We start from the raw sequence: 22194 nt of genomic DNA on the forward strand, positions 1-22194 counted from the left end.
CTCCCACCGCCCCCAAGCAGCCTGCTGAGCGCCGAACCCACGCAGAATTGGGGGAAATGCGGGCGGTTTTGGTGCAGACGCCGTTGCCGGGGCAACTGCTGAGTAACCCATCCAGCCCAGCTGGCGCGGCGCAGGGGATGCGGAGCATGGGGGGTGATGGAGCCTGAAGATACCACAAAAAAAATAAAAAAAAGGGGGATTTTAATATTTTAATGCAGGAGGGATGCCAGGGGGCTGGGGACACCCCTCGACAGCCTCCAGTCCCGCAGAGGGATGCTCGCCGAGGCTGGGACGATTTATTTGCTGCTTTTAAAAACCATCCTGGGGAGGCAGATGGGGCTGAGCAGGGTGGTTAGAAAATGTCGAGAGCTTTGTGTGGATGCTGCAGGAAGGAGCAGCCTTCCAGGGGTTTCCATTTTTCCTAGGATGCTCCTTTTTCCAGGGGCAGTGCAAACTTCGCCATCTCGTGCCGGTCCCGAGGGCAGGAGCAGCGAGCGCTTGCTGCAAGAGACGGAGCCTCTGAATGGGTCTGCCTCACTGATTAATTGTTGGGGGGTGTTAATTATGTCCCTGGGGTTATGGGAGCGTTGTCCCCTTTGCACGTGATGCCCCTCAGAGCGAGTGACGTCCCACACGTGCTTTCGGTGCTGCCGCTAAAACTAAAAGCGTTTCGGAAACTCCAGCCACGAGGGCGGCTGGCCAGGAGCAAAGGAATAAATCCCACCAAGCCCATTCTTTTTTATAGGGCCCCAGGAATGATAAGAGGCGATGGAAATCAAGTTTGCAGTAAATCTATCAGCTCTCACTACGCTCCGGAATAAACCTTCCTTTAAGGATGCTGTAGGGGCAATAAAACTGCCAGGAAGGGGCACCCTTCGGATGGGGGAACGTCATTAACGCAATTAACGCCGACGAGAGCGGGGCTGGGACCCGGCGTCACCCCCCCGGGGGGACCCCACAAAGACACGGGGAGGCGGGATAGCAACAAAACTCCTTTAATAGCCAGGTTGACCTGAGGATTTGTTCGGACAGAGGTAGGCAGCCCCGCGGCCGCCGCGGACCAAGGAGCGCGAGGTCGGGTTGGTGCCCGCTGCCGGGACGGGCGCACCCGGGCTCCTGGAGACCTCCAGCAAAGGACGAGGTAAAACCAGCACGCTCCTTACAAAAATACATTCGGGGGCGAGCGGCTCCCTTTGCCCAGAGACCCGAAAATGTGGAGCCAAGGGGGGGGTCCCCGCAGCCCCGGCACCCCGTCCTGCCCCCCTTAGGCGGCGTCAGCTCCGCACACGCGTTAGAAAAATATAATTTATCGAAATTCTCCTTTTGCCAGCGGAGTTTTCTTCTCTCTCTTGGAATATAGCTCGATAGGTGGCTCTAGATTTCGGCCTGTGCACGTGTTTCGATCAAGATGAAGAGTTCCAAGCCAATCCTTAAGGACCTAACTGTAGAAAAGGCTGCGCACAAGATATGGCTTTTGCACCTACACCCGCAGGGACTCGGGGCTGGGAGGAGGGCAGGCGCCTGTGTGGGGCGAAGCCTGGGTAGGGGCCAGGGCCACACGCAGCCCTGCACGGAGCCAGATTTGCAGATGGCATCCTGTGGGTGTGCACGGAGCTCCTTTGGTTTCCTCCCTCCCCAAGGACAGGAGGGCTCACCCCGTGCCCAGGTCCGTGCCACCCGCTCACCTCAGTCTCCGTCGTGCCCATGGTCACAGCTTGGACCTGCTCCAGGTCGCACCCAGACCCCCAGCACAACAAGTCCCCCCCCGTGCCCATCTGCTCCCCGTCCCCCAAACACCTTCCTGGGGGCTCTTCTGCCTTGGGGAGCTTCTGGAACGAGGAAAAGGTGCTTGTGTGGGGGCTCGCAGCTCCTCTGTCCTGGGTCAGCGTCCCCATCTCCAGCACCGCAGACGTGTGCCCATGGCTGGGGAGGGCACAGGGAGGGTCCCTGCAGAGCCCAGGGATGGTGCCCAGCAGGGGACACGGCCACCTCACCCCGCTGCACCCCTCCGTGTCCCGTGGTGCCAAGTCCCCTGCCAGCGGGACGTTCCTCCTCATTTGGGATCAGCCCCATCCCCACCAGCAGGAGCCTTCCGGGGGTTTCCAGGGAGCGTGGGGACAGCCCCCAGAGCCAGCAGGCACCGCAGGGACACTTTGGGCACGGCACAAGCAGTGCAGGATCCACTCAGTGACCCCGGGACATGCGCAAAGAACCGGTTGCCTTGCTAAAGGTGCTGCAGCAGCCGGTGTGGGGGCAGGACGGAGCTGCTCGGCCCCACGCTGCCCACATTTCCCTGCTCCTCAGTGTCCTGACCGATGTCTGGCACGGCAGGGGACACCTGCGCGGTGGGGACGGGGACCAGTCGTGGTGGGGAGGGCGCCGTGCAGCCCCTGGGTTCCCAGCTCCGTGGAGGTGTCGGCCAAGCAAGCTCAGCGATGGCTGGGGGGCGTTCGTTTCTCATGCAGGGGGTTGATTAACAGCTAGCAGCAGCAGATGGAGAATTAAAAGAAAGCCACCCACTGGGTGGAAGCAGGCAGAGGAAAAGGAAACTTTCCTCTCCAGGCAGGGACAGATCCCCCCAGCCCGGGGTCGGTGCCATCACCTCGGGTAGTAATCCTCCGGGACCCCCGACAGGTTCCGGAGCTTCAGAGCCGCGTCCACCGTCTTGATGTAGCCGCTGATCATCTTCCTCATCTCGGGCGTGTAGGGGTCGTACTCCAGCTTCCTCAAACCCGAGCGCTTGAAGTTGCCGTCCTTCTGGCCCTCGACGCAGAGCAGCCTGTCCTCGCAGGCGGCGATGCCCAGCAGCCCCACCATGCGCTTCAGCTGGGCGAAGAGGTCGCGCTTCAGGTCCTCGAAGTGCACCACCAGCACCTTCCTGCCGTAGCGCAGCCAGTCCAGGGTGTGGGTGGCCCACCACGGCGCGTAGTTGGCCACGAACTCCGGCCACTCTGCGAAAATAGCACGGGGACGGTCAGGGGGTGTCCCTGTGCCACCAACCAGTGTCCCCTCTCACAGCTGGAGGGGCTTTGTGGAGCCCCTCTCCGATGTCTCAGCTTTTTGGGGGCAGCGCGAGCTGTTGTCATCCTCAGGGCTGGGGACACAGCGGTGGGTATGGATGGCTGCGAAATCACCGTTACCCACAAGTTCCTGGCTAATTGATCCTCGCATAAAAATCGGGGGATAAAAAAGGTAATGAAACATGGACAACAAGCAGTGGATCTCCTGGCAGCGCGCGTACGATGCGTAAAAGCGCCGGGTACCTGCCTCTCCGTCTTGTCCTCCCCAAGAAACCGAGGCCTGATTAATAGCTTAACTGCATTTAATTCCCCAGAGAATCATTAAACACGGTATCTGTTTCATTAAACAGATACAGGACAATTCACCTTGTGTAATCATATCACATAAAACTTTGCTTTGGAACGGCTCCAGGGACGCCGTAAAATTAATGGCACGGAACAAAACGCGGGGTTGCGCCGAGCCTCCAGCCTCCGCCTGCGCGCGGCACAGCCGCAGCCGGGGGGGGGAGGCGAAACCTGCGAGGCAGGAGGGAGGAGCAGCATTTTCCATCACCGAATCGCTCCAAAATTAGAGAGGGAAATGAGCTGGGATCCTGCAGGGCTGGGGCTGGATGCTCCTGCGGGGGCTTTATTCTCACGGACCGGTGATGGGAGCGGTCGTGGCCACGGAGCTGGCACCCTGCATGTGGTGTGAGACCCCACCTTTAATCACTTGGCTTTTTTTGGTTGTTCTTTTGGCCTCGAGATGATTTATTTAACAAAACAACCAAGCGCTAACTGCAAACCTGGCACAAATGGAATGTCCTCATGCAGGCTTTGCTTCCGTGCTGGGGGCAGCGAGGTCTCCAGCCCCTCGCTAGTGGCACGCACGTTTCCCAGTGAACCCTGACCCCATTAAAGACCCCAACTGATGGCAAATCTCCATCATTTCAATGGTTAATTAACCTGGCAATTAACCCGGTGGCAAATCACACATTAAAACGTGCGTCCCCTTTGGTTTGGGTAAGAGCCAGCAGCAATCCCTGAACCCCACCCCAGTGGGGGCGAAGCCAGCCCCGATGGAGAGGTGACAGCGGGAGGCAGGAGGGGGGGACAGCTCCTGCGTGGGGATGGGTGCGGGGTCTTGGGGTGCTGAGCTGCTGGGGGGGCTCAGCCCACAGCCGAAACGCCTCTGCCAGCAGCGAGCACATGGCAATAACGAAATCCAGGCACATAACCGCAACAACGGAAAAAAAAAAAAAAAAAGATCCCCTTAAATAAACTCGGAATTAAGGGTAGCAGATGTTCAATCAAGCTAAATATTTTAACTCTTTCCAATGAAGTCAATTCCACAACAGCAATTTGTAAATTGCTATAATTAACAAGCCTCCACAAGCTGGCTGTGCGTGGGGAAGGTGCCTTCCTCCGAGGACGGTGGCAGGAGAGCGCCGCGCAGCACCCGCTGCCCCCCTAATTTTGCCTTAACGAGTCCCGGGCTTAATTTCACCCTGCAGCTGCCCAGACCTGGACCCCGGGTGGTGTCACCGCTCGGGTTTTCCACGCCGGGGCCCCTCTCTGTCCCTGCTGGTGCTCGTCCCCTACCTTTGCCCTTCCAGTGGGCGTGCGCGGCGAAGCCGATGTGCCCCCCGTACTTGCGGTTGAACTCGGCCATCAGCGCCTTGTAGGGGTTGCGGATCAGCAGGATGGCCGAGTCGAAGGACTCGATCTCCTTCTGGCCGCTCTCGTGGGTCTTGATGCAGATGGTCCTCCCGCTGCGCCAGTGGTCCCGCTCGCCCTTGAACCCTGCCGGGGTGGAGCAGAGGCGAGGATGAACGGCGTGGTGTTATCCCTTTGAGCTCTCCCCATAAATTAAGAAGGGAATTAAGGGGATTAAGAAGCCACCCCGCAAGGCAGCAGAGGCTCTTCGTGTGCGCACTCATGCTGGCAGATATATGGATAAATCTATGGCTATAAAATGAGGGGGCTGGTGTTTCGCCCCAGCAATATGTGGGTTATCAGGAGAAGCTGGCAACTTCTTGCCCACCTTGGGTTTTTTTTTTCCTTTAAAACTTATCCTCGGGGCTGGGTCCCATCGTGGGTGCAGCCATGGGAGCAAAAACGTCCCCAGGAGATGGGGGACGCACCGCAGGAGGCTACGTGTGCCCAAACCACTGCTCCCCGGGGCGGGCACGGGGCAGCACCAGGGGTACCCAGCCCCTCGCCCAGCTCACCCTTGTTGTAGAGCGACCCGTCGAAGTAGTAGCTGCCGGTGTAGAAGCCGGTGGCGAGCTCGATCAGGTGCCGTGCCCACGTATTGCCGGCCCCGGGGAAGCTGGCCAGGGCCACGAGCTGCTTGGAGCGGGTGGGCAGGAACCTCCTGTCCATGCAGCGGTTGTCTGCAAGGAGAAAATGGGGTGGGAAGGGATTTTTTGGGGCAGGGGCTCTTTTGGCACGGCTAACGGGTCGAGGCACCGGGCTGCTTGAGGATTTGGGAGAGCCCTCGAGAGAGACCCCACGAGAGCCCTCCCCAAGCATCTAACCCCCCCCCAGTGCCAGCCAACATCACGCTTCCATTTCCATCCCTTGCCCCACCAGCCGTGAGATGCACGGGGCAGGAGCCCTCCCGGGGGTTTCTCTGCTTATTTTTGGCTTTTTTCCCTTTTTTTTTTTCCCCACCCCGTGTGTCTGGTGAGCCCCGTTGGCTTCACCCGCCGGCTGCCGCTGGTGGCGAGGAGAAAAACGCAGGAGCGGGGAGGGATCCTGCTGGAGGCAGATGGCAAACTGCTCTCTCCTGCGCCGGAGTTAAGCAGTAATTAAAGCTGTTTGTTCACGGGAGGATTTATTTCCCGGGAAATCAAAATAAATGGCGATTTTTCATGGAAGGCAAAAAGCTACGCGGGCTGCCCGCGGGTGCGCACGTGGAGAGGTGCCCACGACGCAGGGGCTGCCCCGAGCCCCCCCAAAACTCCCCAAACCCTCACCTTGCACCTGGGTCTGGTAAACCAGCAGGAACTCGGGGGTGCCACAGCTCTCGAACTCCTCGCCAGGGCACCTCTGGGCGCAGAGCTGCTCGTCCTCGCGCTCGTGCAGGGTGAAGAGCGTGGTGGGGAAGCCGCAGAGGCAGGCGGTGCCGGCCAGCGCCGACAGCGGGTACTCCTGCGGGGATGGACACAGGGGCAGAGCCGTCCTTGTTGCCTTCCTTTCCCCCTGTGCACAGCACCGGGGCGCTTTGGGTGCCCTCCGGGCGTTGGCACCCACAGCTTGTTGCATGCACCCAAAGTATCTGGATTTGTCCCCATTCCGCGGTGCTGCTCGTGGTGATTTAAGCAGGGGCAGTTTATTTTTTTTATTATTTTTTATTATTATTTTTTAATCCTCTGGCTGGATAATTCACCTAATTTTGAATGGATAAATTAAAACGGATAAATTAAATGCCCGCTCCCGGCCTGGCGGTGCCCATGCTGGATGAGCTGCTCTGTGCTGGCACCGTCCCTGTGGGCAGATTCGGTGCAAAATAGAGTCCATCCTTCCCCTCCCACATCCCTGCTGCATCCCGTACGCATCCCAGTTTTACCGAATCAGCCCCAAATGTGGTGGGCGCGGTCGTAACCCCCCCGGTACCTTCTCGGTGCAGAAATCCACGCATTTATCCACGGACATGTTGGGCATGGGCTGGCTGGCGGGCAGGGCGATGGAGACGTTGTCCGGACGGCGGAAACAGCCCCGAAACACCGCGCTGCCATCTGGGGGGGGGGGACAGGGGGGGAAATGGTTGGGGTACAGCTCGTTAGCGTTGCTCTAATTGGGTTTTTTGATAGCTTGCCTCTGGGAGGTGTTTGGAGAGGAAAGAGAACCAGAAATGCCCGGCCCTAAATGGATCCTAAATGGATCCTCTCCGAGGTCGCGATGTGGGCGGCCCTTTGGTAATTAAACGCCTGCTAATGAGCCCCCCCCATCCACCCAACAGTGGGCTGAGAGGCGAAGGAATGTAGATTTGGGGAGAGATTCACAAACACCAGAGATCAAATCCTCATATTTTAATATCTAACAGGACTCCCAAATCCTTCTAACCCCCTAAATGTGCTCCCAAATCCTTCCAACCCCCTCATTTGGCTCCCAAATCCTTCCAACCCCTTAACTGTGCTCCCAAATTCTTCCAACCCCCAAATCTGGCTCCCAAATCCTTCCAACCCCCTAAGTTGCTCCCAAATCTTTCTAACCCCAAAATTTGGCTCCCAAATCATTCCAACCCTCTAACTGTGCTCCCAAATCCTTCCAACCCCCTAATTTGCTCCCAAACCCTTCTAACCCCAGAATTTGGCTCCCAAATCCTTCCAACCCCAAATTTGGCTCCCAAATCCTTCCAACCCCCAAATCTGGCTCCCAAATCCTTCCAGCCCCCTAACTGTGCTCCCAAATCCTTCCAGTCCCCTAATTCGCTCCCAAACCCTTCCAACCCCAGAATTTGGCTCCCAAATCCTTCCAACCCCAAATTTGGCTCCCAAATCCTTCCAACCCCAAAATTTGGCTCCCAAATCCTTCTAACCCCCTAATTTGCTCCCAAACCCTTCCAACCCCCAAATTCATCTCCCAAACCCTTCCAACTCCCCTAACCGTGCCCCCAACCCCTTCCAAACCCCCACCACCACCCCCTCTCCCGCGGTGCCACGACCCTGCCGGCGAGGTCGGCGATGTCCCCAGGGGGGGAGCATCCCCGTTTTGGGGTCCCGCGGACTCACGGCGGCGGGCGGACTCCTGGGCCAGCTCCAGGCGGTAGATGGAGAGGCGGTTGGCCCCCCCGCAGGTGCTGGCGCGCTCGCCCTTGCAGGGCATGTTGCACTCGGGCTCGCTGGCGTTGGGCGCCTGCACCTTGTGGCCGCAGTAGCACTCGGCGCCGAACTCCAGCCCCGCGTAGAGGTAGCCCCTAGGGGGGGGAAAAAGGGGGTTCGGCACCATGTCGGGGACACGGGGAAGGAGATGGCACCGGGGGGTGAGCCCTGGGATGGGGACACGGCCACAAGTGTTCTTGGTAGCATGGGGGGGTCTTCACATGAGGTAGAGCCCCCCCCCAGGATATCCATTGTGTGATTTTGGGGGATATGGGGAGGTGCGGGAGGTTCCCTGGGGGGGATCATTGTGGGTTTGATGTTCACGGGTGTGCTTGGAGAGCTGCGGGGATGGTGTTTGGGGAGGATGGGGGTTGGAGAGGGGGGGTCCTACACGGCTAGAGGGGTCAAATCTGAGCCCTGCACCCACTGCCCCATGGGGGAATGGCACGGAGGGGAGTCCCCCAGCTCCTTTTTCCTGGGGAGGAAAGTGGGGTTTCTCGAATAGGAAAAGGAAAAGGAAAAGGAAAAGGAAAAGGAAAAGGAAAAGGAAAAGGAAAAGGAAAAGGAAAAGGAAAAGGAAAAGGAAAAGGAAAAGAAAGAAGAATGGAAATGAGCAGAACAGAACAGAATTGAATTAAATCAAAATAGAGTAGAGTAGAGTAGAATAATAAAATAAAATAAAATAAAATAAAATAAAATAAAATAAAATAAAATAAAATAAAATAAAATAAAATAAAATAAAATAAAATAAAATAAAATAAAATAAAATAAAATAAAGCAAAAATCACACCCATCAATAGAAAACAGAGGAGGGAGGAAGGGGAGAGGGGCGGGGGGCTGTGGGATCAGGGCAGCCCCGCTGCGTGGGGCTGGGGAGGGGGCGCGGGGCTCGCCCAACTCCCTACCGCTCGGCGCAGTTGTCCTGGCAGCGGAACACGGTCATCTTCTTGTAGTCCAGGAAGGACACGCCACGGAGCGTCCGCCGCCGCGTGCTGTCCACGTAGCAGCCGATGTATTTGGCTGGGGGGGGGAGAGAAACGGGGGTCAGAGCCTGCTGGGGACGAGCCCAGAGCCTGTGGCTGGTTATTTCTTCATCATCATCATCATCATCATCATCATCATCGTCATCACCAGTATTCTTATTCTTACTCTTACTCTTATTTTTACTCTTACTCTTATGCTTATGCTTACTCTTACTCCTTATTCTTATTCTTACTCCTTATTCTTATTCTTACTCCTTATTCTTATTCTTACTCCTACTCCTTACTCCTACTCCTTACTCCTACTCCTTACTCCTACTCCTTACTCCGTTTTCTTATTCTTACTCTTATTCTTATTCTTACTCTTACTCCTTACTCTTACTCCTACTCCTTTTTCTTATTCTTACTCTTATTCCTTACTCTTACTCCTTACTCTTACTCTTACTCCTTACTCTTACTCCCATCCATGCCTCTGCTGAGGACATCTCGGGGCAGGAGGGGGACAGGGAGGACCCAGGGGGGTCCCCAGGAGGATGCAGATGGGGATAGGGCAAAGCGACACCGGAGAGGCACCGAGCACCGGGAACAGGCCACCCTTCCACCCTGCCGCTGCCTAATTTTGTCCTAAATTGGCACCCCCAGCCTCAGTCCTCTCCTCTGCGGTCCTCCTCCCGTCCTCCTGCTTCACACTCAGCAAAGCGGCTCCAAAACAAGACAAGTTTCCTGGGGTGAGAAGTGGTAAAATAAAGCGTGCCCTTAACTCTGCCCCACCAGGCACACACCGGGAGCTGGGATGGAAAAATAAACCAAATTTTCTGTGGCCAGCAGCTCATTCCCAGCCCCAGACCCCACTGCGGGCGGTGTTTGCCCAGTGCCAACACTCGGCAAAGCAAAGGCTGAGGGACGCCGGTGCTGGGAGCGAACGGAGCTGTTGGTAGACAGTTGAATAAATAGTTCCAAGAAAATCCTGTATTTGACAAATTTACCCTTTTCTAATAACCTGCGAGCACACAGCCACGTCCTCGCTGCAGTCCGTCCCCGTGCTGCTCCTCTTTGCCTTGGTGGGCTCGTGTTAGGGACAGGCACCGCCAGCGCGTCCCTGTCCCCATAAGGCTCCCTCCTCCTTCGTTAGCACCCTGCTAAATCTCCACGTGTTTTAACACTTCCCACCTCCTACTCACACCCTGCACCTTCTGGGGGGCCCTGCACCACCCCCCCAGCCCCATATCCCCCCTAGAAGCTCCCCACCAGCCTGGCGCTCGGGTGGAGGAGCACGGAGAGCACCGTGCCCCATAACTCCTGCCACCAGGCAGCCACCCCTCACCGCTAATTACCCTCGTCATAATTAGGCATTTCCACGGCGCTGAGCAGGTTTTATCAGCTCAGCTCATTTTTTAACCCGGGACAGACCTAACCGGAGCAGGATTTCTCCAGCAATTTCCACCCGGCCGCCGAGTGATGCGCATTACGTCCAACCCATCGCCCTTGACATCTGCGTGATTAGGAAGGCAACTGGAATAATTAGGGAGAGGCGAGGGCACTACGGGGACGAGGAGCCAGCTGTGGGGCCGACCCATTTAGCTCCCTATTTACCCCGTTAAAGGCAGAACCCAGGCGTTTTGAGGCGTTTTCTCGGGGCTGTGCTGCAGGGCGATGCTTGAAACAAATACCTGCCCTTGATTTTCCAGCTGGCTGATCAAAGACCTGCCGCAGCCGGCGCTGAGCTGTTCCCCAGCCCCACGAAGCTTTTTTGCAGATGTTTTCCCCCAAACCACTCGCACGGCACCGGTGCAGATGGTGCCTGCCGTCGGGAAGGCTCCGGCGATGGGTGAGGACACACCCAGGTACACCGAGACAAGCTCCTCGTCCTGCAGCCCAGCAGACGTGAGCGTGGCAAAGGGTGGGGATTTGGGGACACCTGGAGCTGCCCAATTCCTCTGCTCCATCCCGCCCCGACCCCCGTGGCCAGGATGGGGTTGCTCGGACAGAGGCTGGTGGTGAAGGACAGGGTGTGTAAGGCCAGGGATGGGAGCACTGCTCTGTGTTTTTTTTTTTTTTTTTTTTATGGTCTCTGAGGGTTTCTTCCTGCAGAGCAGCTGGGGAAGGCTCTCCAAGTGTCACTTCACATCAAAGGGGCAGAGCAGCCACACGTGTCACGGGGACGGCCCCTCTGTGCACAACAGGATGGGGGCACCAGGGTGGAAATGTCATCCCCAGGAACCCCTCCTTGTCTCATTTTAGCACCAGAAAATGCTTTAGGTGAATATTCCCCCCCGGTAAAATCCCCAAGCCCTGAACACTCATGGAAGCCTTGCCTGGCTCCATGGGGGCAGCCAGAAACTTGCAGGCGCTCGAGCAAATGGGACACGGGGGACACGGGGAGCACCAGGGCATCCCGGGCACGTGCATCACAGCCACCAGCACATTTCGTGCTCTGCAGCACCCACAGCACCTCCGTGGGGCTCGGGGCAGGACGCCAGCACCAGCAGGGCGGAGGAGAGCCCGGTGGCACGCGGGCACCTCTCCGGGAGCCACCGCTCGGTGCTCCCCGCCACGGATAATCACCCTAAATACCAAGGCAATTAATTCCGCTGCTGTCATGGGTGCAGCGTGCTGGAGCAGGCTGCGTTGCTGCTTCTCCCCAGCCCACGTTATTACCGCCAGCACATGGCAGCAGCTCGCAAGCTCAGCTGAGGAGGTGAGTTACTGCTTCGCCGCGGGGGCACGGAGCTGCCGGAGAGAGGGCTCGAGGGCTGTGAGCGCACTGGGGGCTGCTGCCTGCCAAACCCCCAGCACAGAGGCACGGTGAAGGGTTTTCCCTGTGTTTTGGTGAGGTTTGCAGGGTGCTGGATCTGCCACCCACGGGTGCCAGCTGCAGGAGCATTGGGGCAGCGGCTGGGACAGCACCGGGTGCGTGGTGCAGGCGCGGGGCTGCCTTGGAAAAGCCCCCGCAGACGGCTCCTTGGTGAGCTCCGCACAGAGCTGCCTTCGGGATAAATAGATGACATTTTAAAAATCAATGCGAGCGACTGCATTCGCTTACCCGTGTTCATTAACAACGCTCCCACTCCCACCGCGGGCACGGAGCTCCTGGCCCCAGAGCCTGAATTCCTGATGCTGAGCTTCCAAAAGGTGCCGGCTGCTGGGGGCTGAGCGGCCAGAGCTGTCCTCGCCATCAGCATCTCCCCGGCTGGCAGCCCTGAAAGTGCCTCTCACTGTCACAGCACGGCACAGCCCAAAGCAGGAGGGAGAAAATGGGAAAATGGAAGTGGACAGCTGGTATTTGGGGAGGGGGGAGGGAGGGGGAGCATCATCCTCTGCACCAGGGGTCTCCAAAGCAGGGCGCGCGCACCCTGGGGCGCACAAGACCCCAGGATACGGGCAGAAAACATTTCCTTGTTTCCTTCCCCATCTCACCAAGGGGATGCACGCCCAAAAACACCTCGGGGACCAAGACTCTGGAGCTCGAGGCTTGCCCCACACCCGCCGCCAGCCCTTACCTCTGTCCTCGTCCTTTTCACGGCCGCTCCTGCCCTTGAGCAGGCGGCTCCGTGCCGCTCCGTAGTCGCCCACTTTGCTCCTCTCGGCCGGCTCCTTGGCGGTGCTTTTGAACCAGGGTGGCCCTCGCCGCCGGCCCCCCGTAGCCCCCGGGAAGCCTCGGCTCAGCTGCATCACCCCCAGGTAGGGCAGCTCCTGGCCCTCGCCCGCCGCGGGGCCGCGGGGGCTGCCCGCCACCCGGGGCTCCCCCGTGAAGCCGGCGTGCAGGAAAACCAAGCTGCCGGCCGCCAGGTAGAGGGCCAGCAGGGTGAAGAAACGCACGGGTCTCCGCCGAAAATACCGCTGGAATTTCACCAGGAATTTGGCCATGGCGTCTTCATCCCTCCCCGGGGCGGGAGCCAGGGAGCCGCTCTCCTTCGCCGCGGGGTATCCAAAGGGGCGCGCTGATGGGGGGCTCCGTTTTATTCCCCTCCTGGCCGAGCCCCCCGGGACGTGGCAGCGGGGGGGATCATGGGGTGTGGGGGCCGGTTTGGGACCGATCAGTGGGTGCAGCCCTGCTCGGTGGCTGGGGGCAGCATCTCTAGGGGCAGCGGCGCTGTCGGCTCTCCGGGCGAGGAGTGAGGAGCCCCCGGGCGCGTCTCCGGCCCCGCAACGCCAGCTGGGGCCCTGTGCCTAGCACAGCCCCCTTCATTTCGGCCCCAGGGCAAGAAAGCTCCACCTGCAAGAAAAAGAGAAAGGCATTTATTAGGGGACCCTGTGGAAAGCCACCTCCCCGTCGCCGGGGATGGATCCTGATACCGGAGCTGCCCTCACCTGCAGGGAAGCCAAGGGGGCACGGGGGAGCTGGCAACGTGGTGACATCGGTGACAGCCACCAGCAATTCTGGGGGGATTCACAAAGAGGGTGCTACGGGAGAGCTGCAGGAAGGCTCAGGGCACGTGGGGTTGTGATTTTGCCCCCTTCCCAGGGCTGCCCCGGGGAGGGGGGCACCCACGGCATCCTCCTGCTGCGCCCACCCCGAGCCCCTGTGCCACGGAGAGGCCAGGGGCGAGCCAAGCCTGGTGTCACCGTGGGGGATGTCACCACGGGAAATGTCACCGCCAGCCTTCCCGTGACCCGTGGCCACCATCCCACACCCGGGCCTCGCCGCCTGTCACTCGCTCGTCTTCTTTTCGGAAAGGAGACGAAAATAAATGGGAAGACGAAGTGCCATTAGTTTAATGGCCTCTATGTTCCCGCCATCTGTCTTGAGTTGATTAAATAAAAAATATTGGCGGAACATATGGCAGGAATTATACATAAATATTTTAATTGGGGCTCCCGGAGTCGTTATTCAATCACCTCTTGGGTGAATTTTGGGCAGCCCCCCCTACAGCCCACTCTTTGGTGGGTGTTCTCCGGGGGTCCCCACAGACCGAGCCCTCCCCAGCCCCAGTAAGTAAAGGCTGAGTAAACTCAGAGTAGCAGCTGAGCAAGGAGATTATTTGGTATCAGGCTTCTGCATCAGCAGGCACCTCATGCTCTGCTGTCCCTGTCCTGGCCCCGTGTCCCCATCCCTGTCCCCGCTGCCAGTCGCGTCCCCCAGCCCCGTCCCCCCAGCCCCAGAGAGAAGCGGCTTCAGCCGCTCTCCTGAAGCCATCTGGAGCTCATCCTTCTCCATCATGAACTGCGGAGTCGCAGGTCAATTACCGCACATTTGCATATATTCCATTAACGCCTCCGCTAATTGTCTGGAGGAGATAATGCGCTCCCCTCACTGCTCCCTGGCTGGCCGGGCTTTACCAACAGCGAGCGCGGCCGACGGAGCCAGCAACGGGGCCACATCCAAACTCAGCGGGGGCTTGGGACATGGCTGGGGGCCAGCAGCCCCTAAAAAGCCCATCCTTAAACCCAGCCCGGGCTGGGGACAGGCAGCAGCACCACCGGGGTTTATTTATCCCCCAACCCTCACCAATTTATTTTCCTGCTGCTCTGGGTGCCAGGGGACGGATCCAGCCTGGGGAGCAGCAGCAAAGGGGGGGCTGGATCCTCACCTACCTCCACCCTCGTGCTCCTGCCAGAGCTGAAACCTTCGGGAAGTCTTGGGAACGTGGATCCTGGTTTGGCAGCACCCCGTGCCCTGCTCCTGTCCCGCTGAAGGGATCTGGGGGGATCCCAAAGCTCCTTCCCCACGCGCAGCCGGTGCCCGGGGGGGGAGGCACGGGGCCCTGACGTTCTCTGCGGCTGCTCGTGACCGGGGTGGCCGGAGCGCCGCTAAATTATACATTTGGGCCTTATCTCCAAATTGCTCTGCAATTATTGAGCACCAAGGTTCAGTTGCCTTCAAGCACCACCTCACATCTGACCACTGCCAAACGCGCTCGAGTGCTCACGTGGCTCCCCCAGCCGCGGAGAACAATCAGCCCATTAAAAACAGCAAATTAACGAACACAAGAGTTCCATTAGGAGGAGCAGGCGATTGAACTATCCAATTTCATCACGTCATTAGCATTTCTTATCAGTGGGACAGGGGAAGAATAGGGCTTTAAAATAGCGAGGGATGAGGCTGGCAGGCAGGGCCGGGCGACGTGCCCGGTGGCGCGGGCACCAACGCACCCACCCGGCACGGTCCCACACGGGGAGCAGGACCCAGGGCACAGGTCCCTGGAGCTGGTGTCCCCCAGAAGTCCCCAGCCAGGTTTTGGGGACCTGGTGGCTTCTCAGCACGGGGACATCGTGCCCCTCGGTGCCCCGGCAGGAGCGGGGCAACGCGAGCTCCCTGGGGATCTGCCTCCACCCGCGCTCCCCGCGCGGTGTAAGCTCATCCCATGCTGCAAAGCAGGAGCAGAAAATGAGCTGCGTTTGGCTGAATTTAAATAATGCTGCTGGGAAGGAAGCTGAGCGGAACGGGTAATTAGCAGCCGGGGTCCCTGCAGCCCTGCTGCGGCCACGCCGATGGGTCACAGCACCCGTGGGTGCTCCTTGCTGTGGCACCCAGCTCCCAAAACTGCCTCTGCCGGGGGGAGCTGGGCTCACTGAGCAGGCAGCTGCCTTCAAACCGAAGGAAACTTGATGAATTCAGCTGCTCCCTGCCTTAATCCTGCTGAGAAATGTGCCTGCGCATGCCCCCGCCGGGAGGGGGGCGCAGGGAAGGTTTCCGTGTGCGCTGCCGTGCCGGGTGGCTCTGCCCCATGAGCACGATGCAGAGTTTGGGGTCAGCCCCAGCGGGCTCCGCAGCCCCTTCTGCGGGCTGAGACCCTGAGATGTGCAAAGGGAAAACAATCCGGGGTGTATCGGCCTGATTTGTAAATCCAGAGCAGGATCTGGCCGTCTGCTGATAGATTTTTTTTTATTTTTTTTTCAAGATTTCCAAACACGTCTGAAGGTTTGCAAATCTTCCTCCTGGCTGGGAATCGATGGAGGGTTAGAGCTGAAATTGGGCAGCTGACTGTCTCGCTCGTGGGCAGGAACTGATTTTTAACTTCTCCGGAGGATTTACTGACTGGGTGCTCAGCACTTGACCGTGGCGAGGGGGAAAATTGTGCCACGAGCCCGGCTGCGCACGGAGCTCCGAGCTTGGGAGGCAACCCACACTGCAGCTCCTCTCCTCCGCAGGGACGCGGTGCTCGGAACGGCTTGATTAACATTTGCAAAAGGCCTCGAGATCCCCGAAACAGCGCCGTGCTAATTGCACAGCCTCCTACCGGCTCCCTGCGCTGACACCCAGCCGTGCGCCCGCCTCGTTTCCAGCTGGGGCTGCAAATTCCCCCGAACGCCCCGAGCCCCGTGCAGGGGATGCCAGTCCCCAGGGGCTAGCGGGGTTTTCTGTGGGGCAGGGACTCAGAACAGCCCCACACCGAGCTGCTCAGAGGATCCTCTGCTTCCCTGCTCGTTTGCTTTGCCGTGGCCCGAGCGGAGCAGCCAAGGTTGGGTTTTGCCTGGCTCCTGGCACGCAATGACATCGGAGCCCGTTGCATCCTCCTGCGTGATGCATTCCCCTTGCGAGTGGGAAAGCGCCTGGTAAAGACAAATGTTTTAAGCTGTGAATCATTTAAAAAGCACACGCCACGATGCTGAAGGCAGAGTGGGAGAAGAGCCGTGTGTGCCAGAGCTCCGGGCAGGGCGAGGATGCGGGGATCGGGTGGGATGGGAAGGGATGGGATGCCCCAAATGAGCACTTGGGTTTCCTTTCACAGCACCCGAGTGGGTTCAGAGAAGGAGCACCACCCCCGTGCAAAGCTGCCCAACCTCAGTTTTGCCATCATGGCCATGTTTTTCCCTCGCAAGGCCACAACAGGAGCTCTGCGCCTCGATCTCCTGCAGCCACCTCGCCGGTCTGCACATTTTTCTTGCAGTTTCCCTGGATGCAGACAGGGCCGGGCTGGTGCTGGCCGTGGCACCCAGCAGCGTTTCAGAGAGGTCTCCTCCATCTCAGCCACGTGAATCGCTGCTCCCAGCCTGATCTCCCTCCCTCCCTCTTCTTTCATCCCCAAAACCACAAAAAAAAAAATAAAAAAAAATGAAGCCATCCTCGCCCCTGGCACCCTTTCGACACTTAAGCCCTGTGAAAAAAAAAAAAGGTGATTTAACTTCATTCAAATGACACTGCATCTGGAAATTGGCTTAACCTAATGAGTTTTAATACGCATTATGTGCTGGGTCTTTTATGCCCAGTCTGCAAAATCCAGTTACGGTTCTCAGCGAGCCTTGGTGAGCCAAGACACGCACCGGAGGGGACGAGCGCTCGGCAGCAGCCGCCTTCGCTGGTGCCTCTGCCCTCGTGAGACCGGGCAGTGAAGCATCCCCAGGGCCATCTCCACCCCTATCCACGCTGCTTGCCCTGGGGGACAGGATTTGGGGTACAGGGGCTGGCCTCGGTGCAGTGCTGCAGCAGCAGAGCGGCCCCGAGCCATCGCTGCCAGATCCCGCAGACCCCAGGCTCATTGCTCCCCAGGGAGCTGCAGTGCTGGCGGTTTTCTCGCTTGTGCTTCATGATCAGGAAGGGATCCTGCAGCCAGACCTTCCTGCTGAGGTTTAGGGGCGATGCTGAGATGATGACACCAGGTGACAAAGCCAGCCCCCCCAGGGAAAACCTCACACCCAGGTGCCCCCCGCTAGCAGCACCACCAGGACCACCCCTCGTGGGGCATAGATCAGCCTAAATCCCACCATGGGGTCACCACGAGGGGCTGCCAGGTGTGTGTGTGTCCCCCCCAGAGGTTGCTCAGCCCCAAAACACCCCCCGTGGGTGCCCTGGTGAATCCCCACCAGCATCCCATCCCCTGCGGAGGGGACACAAACCCCAATTTGCCCGCGGAGCCCCCACTCTGCTCCTCCAGGTCTCTGCTGTGGGGGGCTCCTCGTTAATCTGGGATTATTCCCATCACCGGGGCAATTAGGAAAAGCAGCTCGTCAAGCAGCAGACGATGCCTTCTGCAGCCTGCTGGAATGAATACAGCGAGGAAGATCGGCTCCTGCAGCCCTCGTTTCAAAGCCTCCTCTCCCGAGGGGCTGAGTTATTTCTTTTGCTGCACACCCATCGCTCTCGCATCCTGCTGCACGGGGGCTGGAGGCACAGTTTGGGAAGAAATCTGCATTTTCCCTGAGCGCTGCAGGCTCCAGGAGCCCGGCAGAGGGGATGGGGCTGGGAGCGGGTGGCAGGTCAGGGGACGGTGACTTGTCCCCACGGGGTGGAGGCGTTGCACGGCTGCTGGCTCCCCCCAGCTCCCCCCACTCTTGCAGACCTCACATATTTCGGCTCATTTTAGGAACCCCCTCACGGCACAGCCACCATCTCCACAGCCCAGGAGAACATCAAGGACAGAAACGGGAAGAAAAATCCCTCCTGCTGCTCTGCAACGCGCCGGCGGCGCAGCCCGGAACGGCGAAGCAGCAAGGCAGGAGGAGGGAAACGTCTTTAAAAACCAAGCAAACGCCAAGGTGCCGTGCCAAAATGTTGCACTGCATCTGGGGCTGCCTCCGTTCGGCTGCACCTGGCCAAATTACGCCACGGTTGCTGCTCCTGTGCATAAATCCAGCAGCTCCCACTACACCGAGTCACTGCGTGGCTTCAGGTCCTAGCCCCTAGGTCCCCCCCAAAATGCCCAGGACCATGGTGGAGAGGGCCAGCTCCTGCTCCCCCCCCCGCTGCTCCCCATCCTGCCTGGGCCAGGGGGCTCTGCTAAGGATGAGGTTTGTGTCTCTGGGCCAAGAAAAATGCTTTTTGGTGCTGGACACAAAGGGGCCCAGCAGCTCTCCAGCAGCAGGGGGAACCCAGCACACCCTGCCCCAGGAGGTCACAGCACGGCAGGGTGCAAATAGGGGGGGGGGGTCCAGAGGGACACCCCAGGGCCAGACCCCATTACCAGAGCGTGCTGTGCTTCCCCAGCTCCAGATTGCTGAGCAACTTTATTTAATTCTGATTTTTTTTTTGGGGGGGGGGAGGCAGGGACGGGGGCGCCTGGAACCCTCCGCTCAAGGTAACCTTCAGGCGCTTCCCGATTGCCTCCTGCTTTTCCATGCACACACCTCATTTATTTAATTTTTTTTCTAACTTTATATTAAAATATTCCAATAAGTTGCCAGTGCGGATGCCGGAGGAAGAAAACGAACGGGGGAGGCTGGCTGGAAAGGATCACCAGCTGCCCATTTCCCCTGCCGAGGACGCTTCTGCACAAAGTCTGGGGAGGGGGAGAGCATCTCCCCGCCTGCCCCCCCGCGCCTCTGGGGGCCAGGAGCCCCTCGCCCCAGGAGCAGGACACAGAGCGAACCCCCCCTGCCCTGGGGAGATCCATCCCCAGCTCCTGCGGAGCCCCTGGAGCCCCCGGGGACCCCCCCGAAGCCCCCCACAACTTCCCGCACCCGCGGAGCGCATCTCCCCGGGGACCCCAGGAGGTCGCTACGGGGGGGTGGGGGGTTCCCACCAGCAATGGGGAGGGGGGGACGAGCACAGCGCCCCCCCTTCCCCGAGCTCATTTGTTGCGCTTTCTGCTTTTTTGACGATTTTTTTAATTATTATTTTTTAAACGGGGGGGGGGTTAACCCCTTCCTCTCAGCCCCGCAGCGCAAAATCCAGTCCCCAAACCCCGGACCCGAAATCTTGGACCCCAAATCCCCGACCCCAAACCCCGCACCCCAAACCCCGCACCCCCCAAACGTCCCCCCCAGCCTCGATTTTCACCCCCCCCCAAAAAAAAACCTCAGCCTGCCCCTACCTGCTGGCGGCGGCCTCCCCGCCCGCTGCCGCCCCCGCTCCATGCGCTCTCCTCCAGCGGGGCCGGGGGCGGGGGGGAGCCGGGCACCCCCCCCAGGGGCCAAACCATGCCCGGCGGCAGGGATGGAGGATGCGGGAGGGATGCGGGAGGGATGCGGGAGGGATGCGGAGGGGATGCGGGGGGGGATGCGGGATGCAGGATGCGGCCCGGCGGCAGCCGCCGCGCTCTGCCCGCAGCCGCTCCCCGCCGCCGGGATTTAACGGCGCTGCCCGGTTCCCTTCCCTTAACTCCTTCCCCACCGAGCCCGGGCCCCCCCTGAGGCTCCCGGAGGAACTGGGGGGGTGGCGGTGGAGGGGGGGTCCCCGTGGCTAAGGGAGGCCCCCGACCGGGTGCGCCCCCCCCCCTCGCCTCCGGGTGCAGCGCGGAGCATCCCCGGTCCCGGTCCCCCCCTCCCCATCCCCGGTGCGCTCCTGGCCCCTGCTGGGGTCAGCCACGGCTTGGGGAGGGGGGGGGGGGAAAGATTTACAAAATTAAAAAATTAAAAAAAAAAAATCAAAGGATAAAATGGGAAAGTTCCCTTGAGCTGGAAGAATTCCGGGCATCAGGATGGAGAGGGGATTTTTGCCCCCGCTTCTTTCTCCCGGCAACTTCCAGCCGTGCCGCTGCAGGGGAGTTTTTGGGGTGCGGGGCAGTTTTTGGGGTGCAGGGAACTGGAAACCCCTGGGGCTGCCCCCAGTCCCTGGTTCTCCAAACCCCCCCCTGGCCACCTCCTTGGTGCCAGGACGCGAGGAAGGAAGGATCCGGAGCACGTACCTGTGCCTCAGCACCGCTCGGGCAGGGACCCTTGGCGACACGGCCCCTTCTTCTGCCAAGTGCCTTTGTCTCGTGCAGGGATTTGGGGGCCGAGGGGGGGATTTATCCCGCTGGCGGACCCCACGCGAGGGGCTTGGGGCGCACAGGGCACTCCACGAGGTCTCTGAGCCGGCGGTGAGGAGGCCTCGAGCTCCAGGCGAGCGGCAGCGGGGAGAGGGCCGGATCGTGGCGACGTCCCCGCAGAGGGAAACTGCAGCCTCAGCTCCGTCCTTGCTGGCTGCGGGAGCATCCATGTGCGAGGGAGCATCCGAAGCTGCCCCAGGCAGGCGCAGGCAGGGACGGCGGCGGCGTTTCCATAGGAAACCAGCCTGGAGAGCTGCTGCCTCGGCTCCACGCAGCGGGCTGCGGAGCTGCGCGCACTATTTTTATCTCCCCGGCGCCGGGCTGCGCGCTCTGCTCGTGCAAACACCCCGCCAGCACTGCCTCCCTCCCCGCAGCCAAGGCTGGAGGCTCAGCAAGGAGCTGTCCCCAATTTTTCGGGGGGCCAGCACCCAGGGCTCCATCCCACAGCTCCTGTCTTCAATTCCAGGTCTCCTGCCGGGATGCGCCCTGCATGGGCATCACCCCAAAAAAAGTTGCTGCCTGCCCAGACCTCGCTGCGCCTCCAACCCGGGGCCAACGTGGTCCCGTGGGGGTGCAGGGCGAGGGGCTGCGGTGCGGGAAGTGGCTGAGAAGTGCAAACTTTGGGGTTCTGCAGCATGAGCAGGGCGGCCGAATGAGGATTTGGTCAGCGCCGGCAGGCGAGGCGAGCGCAGCCGTGGCGGTGGGCGTGAGGGAGAGCTCAGAGGCAGCGGTTTAAAATAGCACGCACAAAAAATAGCTCTCAAAGACTTTCGTTTTTCTTCTTTTTTTTTTTTTTTTCTTTTTTTTTTTTTTTTTCTGGGCCTGCACCGAGAGCCACTGGGGATGCTGGGCTGGGGAGGCCAGGCTCAAATGCGGCGTTTCCCTCGAGGATGTAAACGAAATGACTCCAGATATAAATGAAGTGACTCCAGATATAGATGAAGTGACTCCAGATTTAAATGAAGTGACTCTGGATATAAATGAAGTGACTCCAGATATAAACCAAGTGACTCCAGATCACGCTCTGGGTCTCCGAGCTGCTCCTGGTGAGGTTTGGCCCCATTCCGCAGGTGTTTAAGGACATTTCCCACCCCCAGACTATTGCCAGGGGACGTCTGACCTTGCCCTGAAGTGTCCCCAAATGCCAAGGTCACCAAATACCCCTTGACGTAGGGTTCGCAGCCAAAAAGGACTGCTGAGGTCTCTACAAACAGCCTTATCAGGGGGAGCAGAGCCCGCAGCTTCCATTGCGTGAGCGCAGGGACTGGGGGCACCCTGGTGAGGCCACCCGGTGTCCCCATTTATTTGGGGACACTGCAGCGAGGTGTCCCCTCCCCGCCACGGCCACGGGCTGCGGCACTGACCGGTGGCCCTGCTCAGGAGCTCTCGGGGAGGCTCCTCAGTGGGGAAAGAAAAGAGGATGTGGTGCATTACAGGAGCGAAAAAGGGCTGCGTAAAATCTCATTTTGAGGATTATGAAGTGCCAGCACAAAAAGAAAAAAGAAAAAGAAAGAAAAAAAAAAAAAAGCTGTAAACAGGATGTCTGAAGAGATCTTAAGCGTAAAGGTCAGAATCTACAATTTAAATGGCTCGCTCGCTGCCTTCTTGCTCTGTGCCTCTAATGAGCCGGGATGGAGAAAAACAAATTTGGTTTCGAAGCCGCCACCACCACACTCAGGCCTTTTGTGTTTCCAAATGTCAGCGTTTGGAGCAGCCAGTGCTCAAAATGCCCAAGGCCAAAGCTGTTGCAGGGGGGTGC

At 59.2% G+C, this 22194-nt stretch overlaps 1 protein-coding gene across 4 annotated transcripts; it reads right to left on the bottom strand.

Annotated features, from left to right (window-relative positions):
• Window positions 1–981: 981 nt before the first annotated feature.
• WSCD2 (WSC domain containing 2) lies at window positions 982–21156 on the bottom strand. Of its 4 annotated transcripts, none has more exons than XM_068653680.1 (9): window positions 20313–21156; window positions 12309–13024; window positions 8734–8848; window positions 7739–7923; window positions 6621–6742; window positions 5981–6155; window positions 5231–5395; window positions 4602–4802; window positions 982–2951 (listed from the first exon to the last, which is right to left on the bottom strand). In XM_068653680.1, exons 2-9 carry the CDS (start codon window positions 12673–12675, stop codon window positions 2599–2601), a joined length of 1683 nt encoding a protein of 560 aa, XP_068509781.1. In that variant the 5' UTR covers window positions 12676–13024; window positions 20313–21156; the 3' UTR covers window positions 982–2598. The 4 variants fall into 4 exon arrangements, with proteins under 4 accessions (XP_068509781.1, XP_068509782.1, XP_068509783.1 ...); XM_068653681.1 differs by lacking the exon at window positions 20313–21156 and adding an exon at window positions 19500–19729; XM_068653682.1 differs by lacking the exons at window positions 12309–13024; window positions 20313–21156 and adding an exon at window positions 9809–10010.
• Between the last annotated feature and the right edge of the window lie 1038 nt (window positions 21157–22194).

This window comes from Anas acuta, chromosome 17 (assembly GCF_963932015.1).
Source record: "Anas acuta chromosome 17, bAnaAcu1.1, whole genome shotgun sequence".
NCBI classification, from domain to species: domain Eukaryota; kingdom Metazoa; phylum Chordata; class Aves; order Anseriformes; family Anatidae; genus Anas; species Anas acuta.

Coding starts and splice junctions, on each gene's coding strand:
- WSCD2 (XM_068653680.1), bottom strand. CDS start 12,675: ATGGCCAAATTCCTGGTGAAATTCCAGCGGTATTTTCGGCGGAGACCC. Junction 6,743..7,738: donor CCAGGAGTCCGCCCGCCGCC/GTGAGTCCGCGG, acceptor CCCCCCCCCCAG/ATGGCAGCGCGGTGTTTCGG. Junction 5,396..5,980: donor TTACCAGACCCAGGTGCAAG/GTGAGGGTTTGG, acceptor TTCTCCTTGCAG/ACAACCGCTGCATGGACAGG.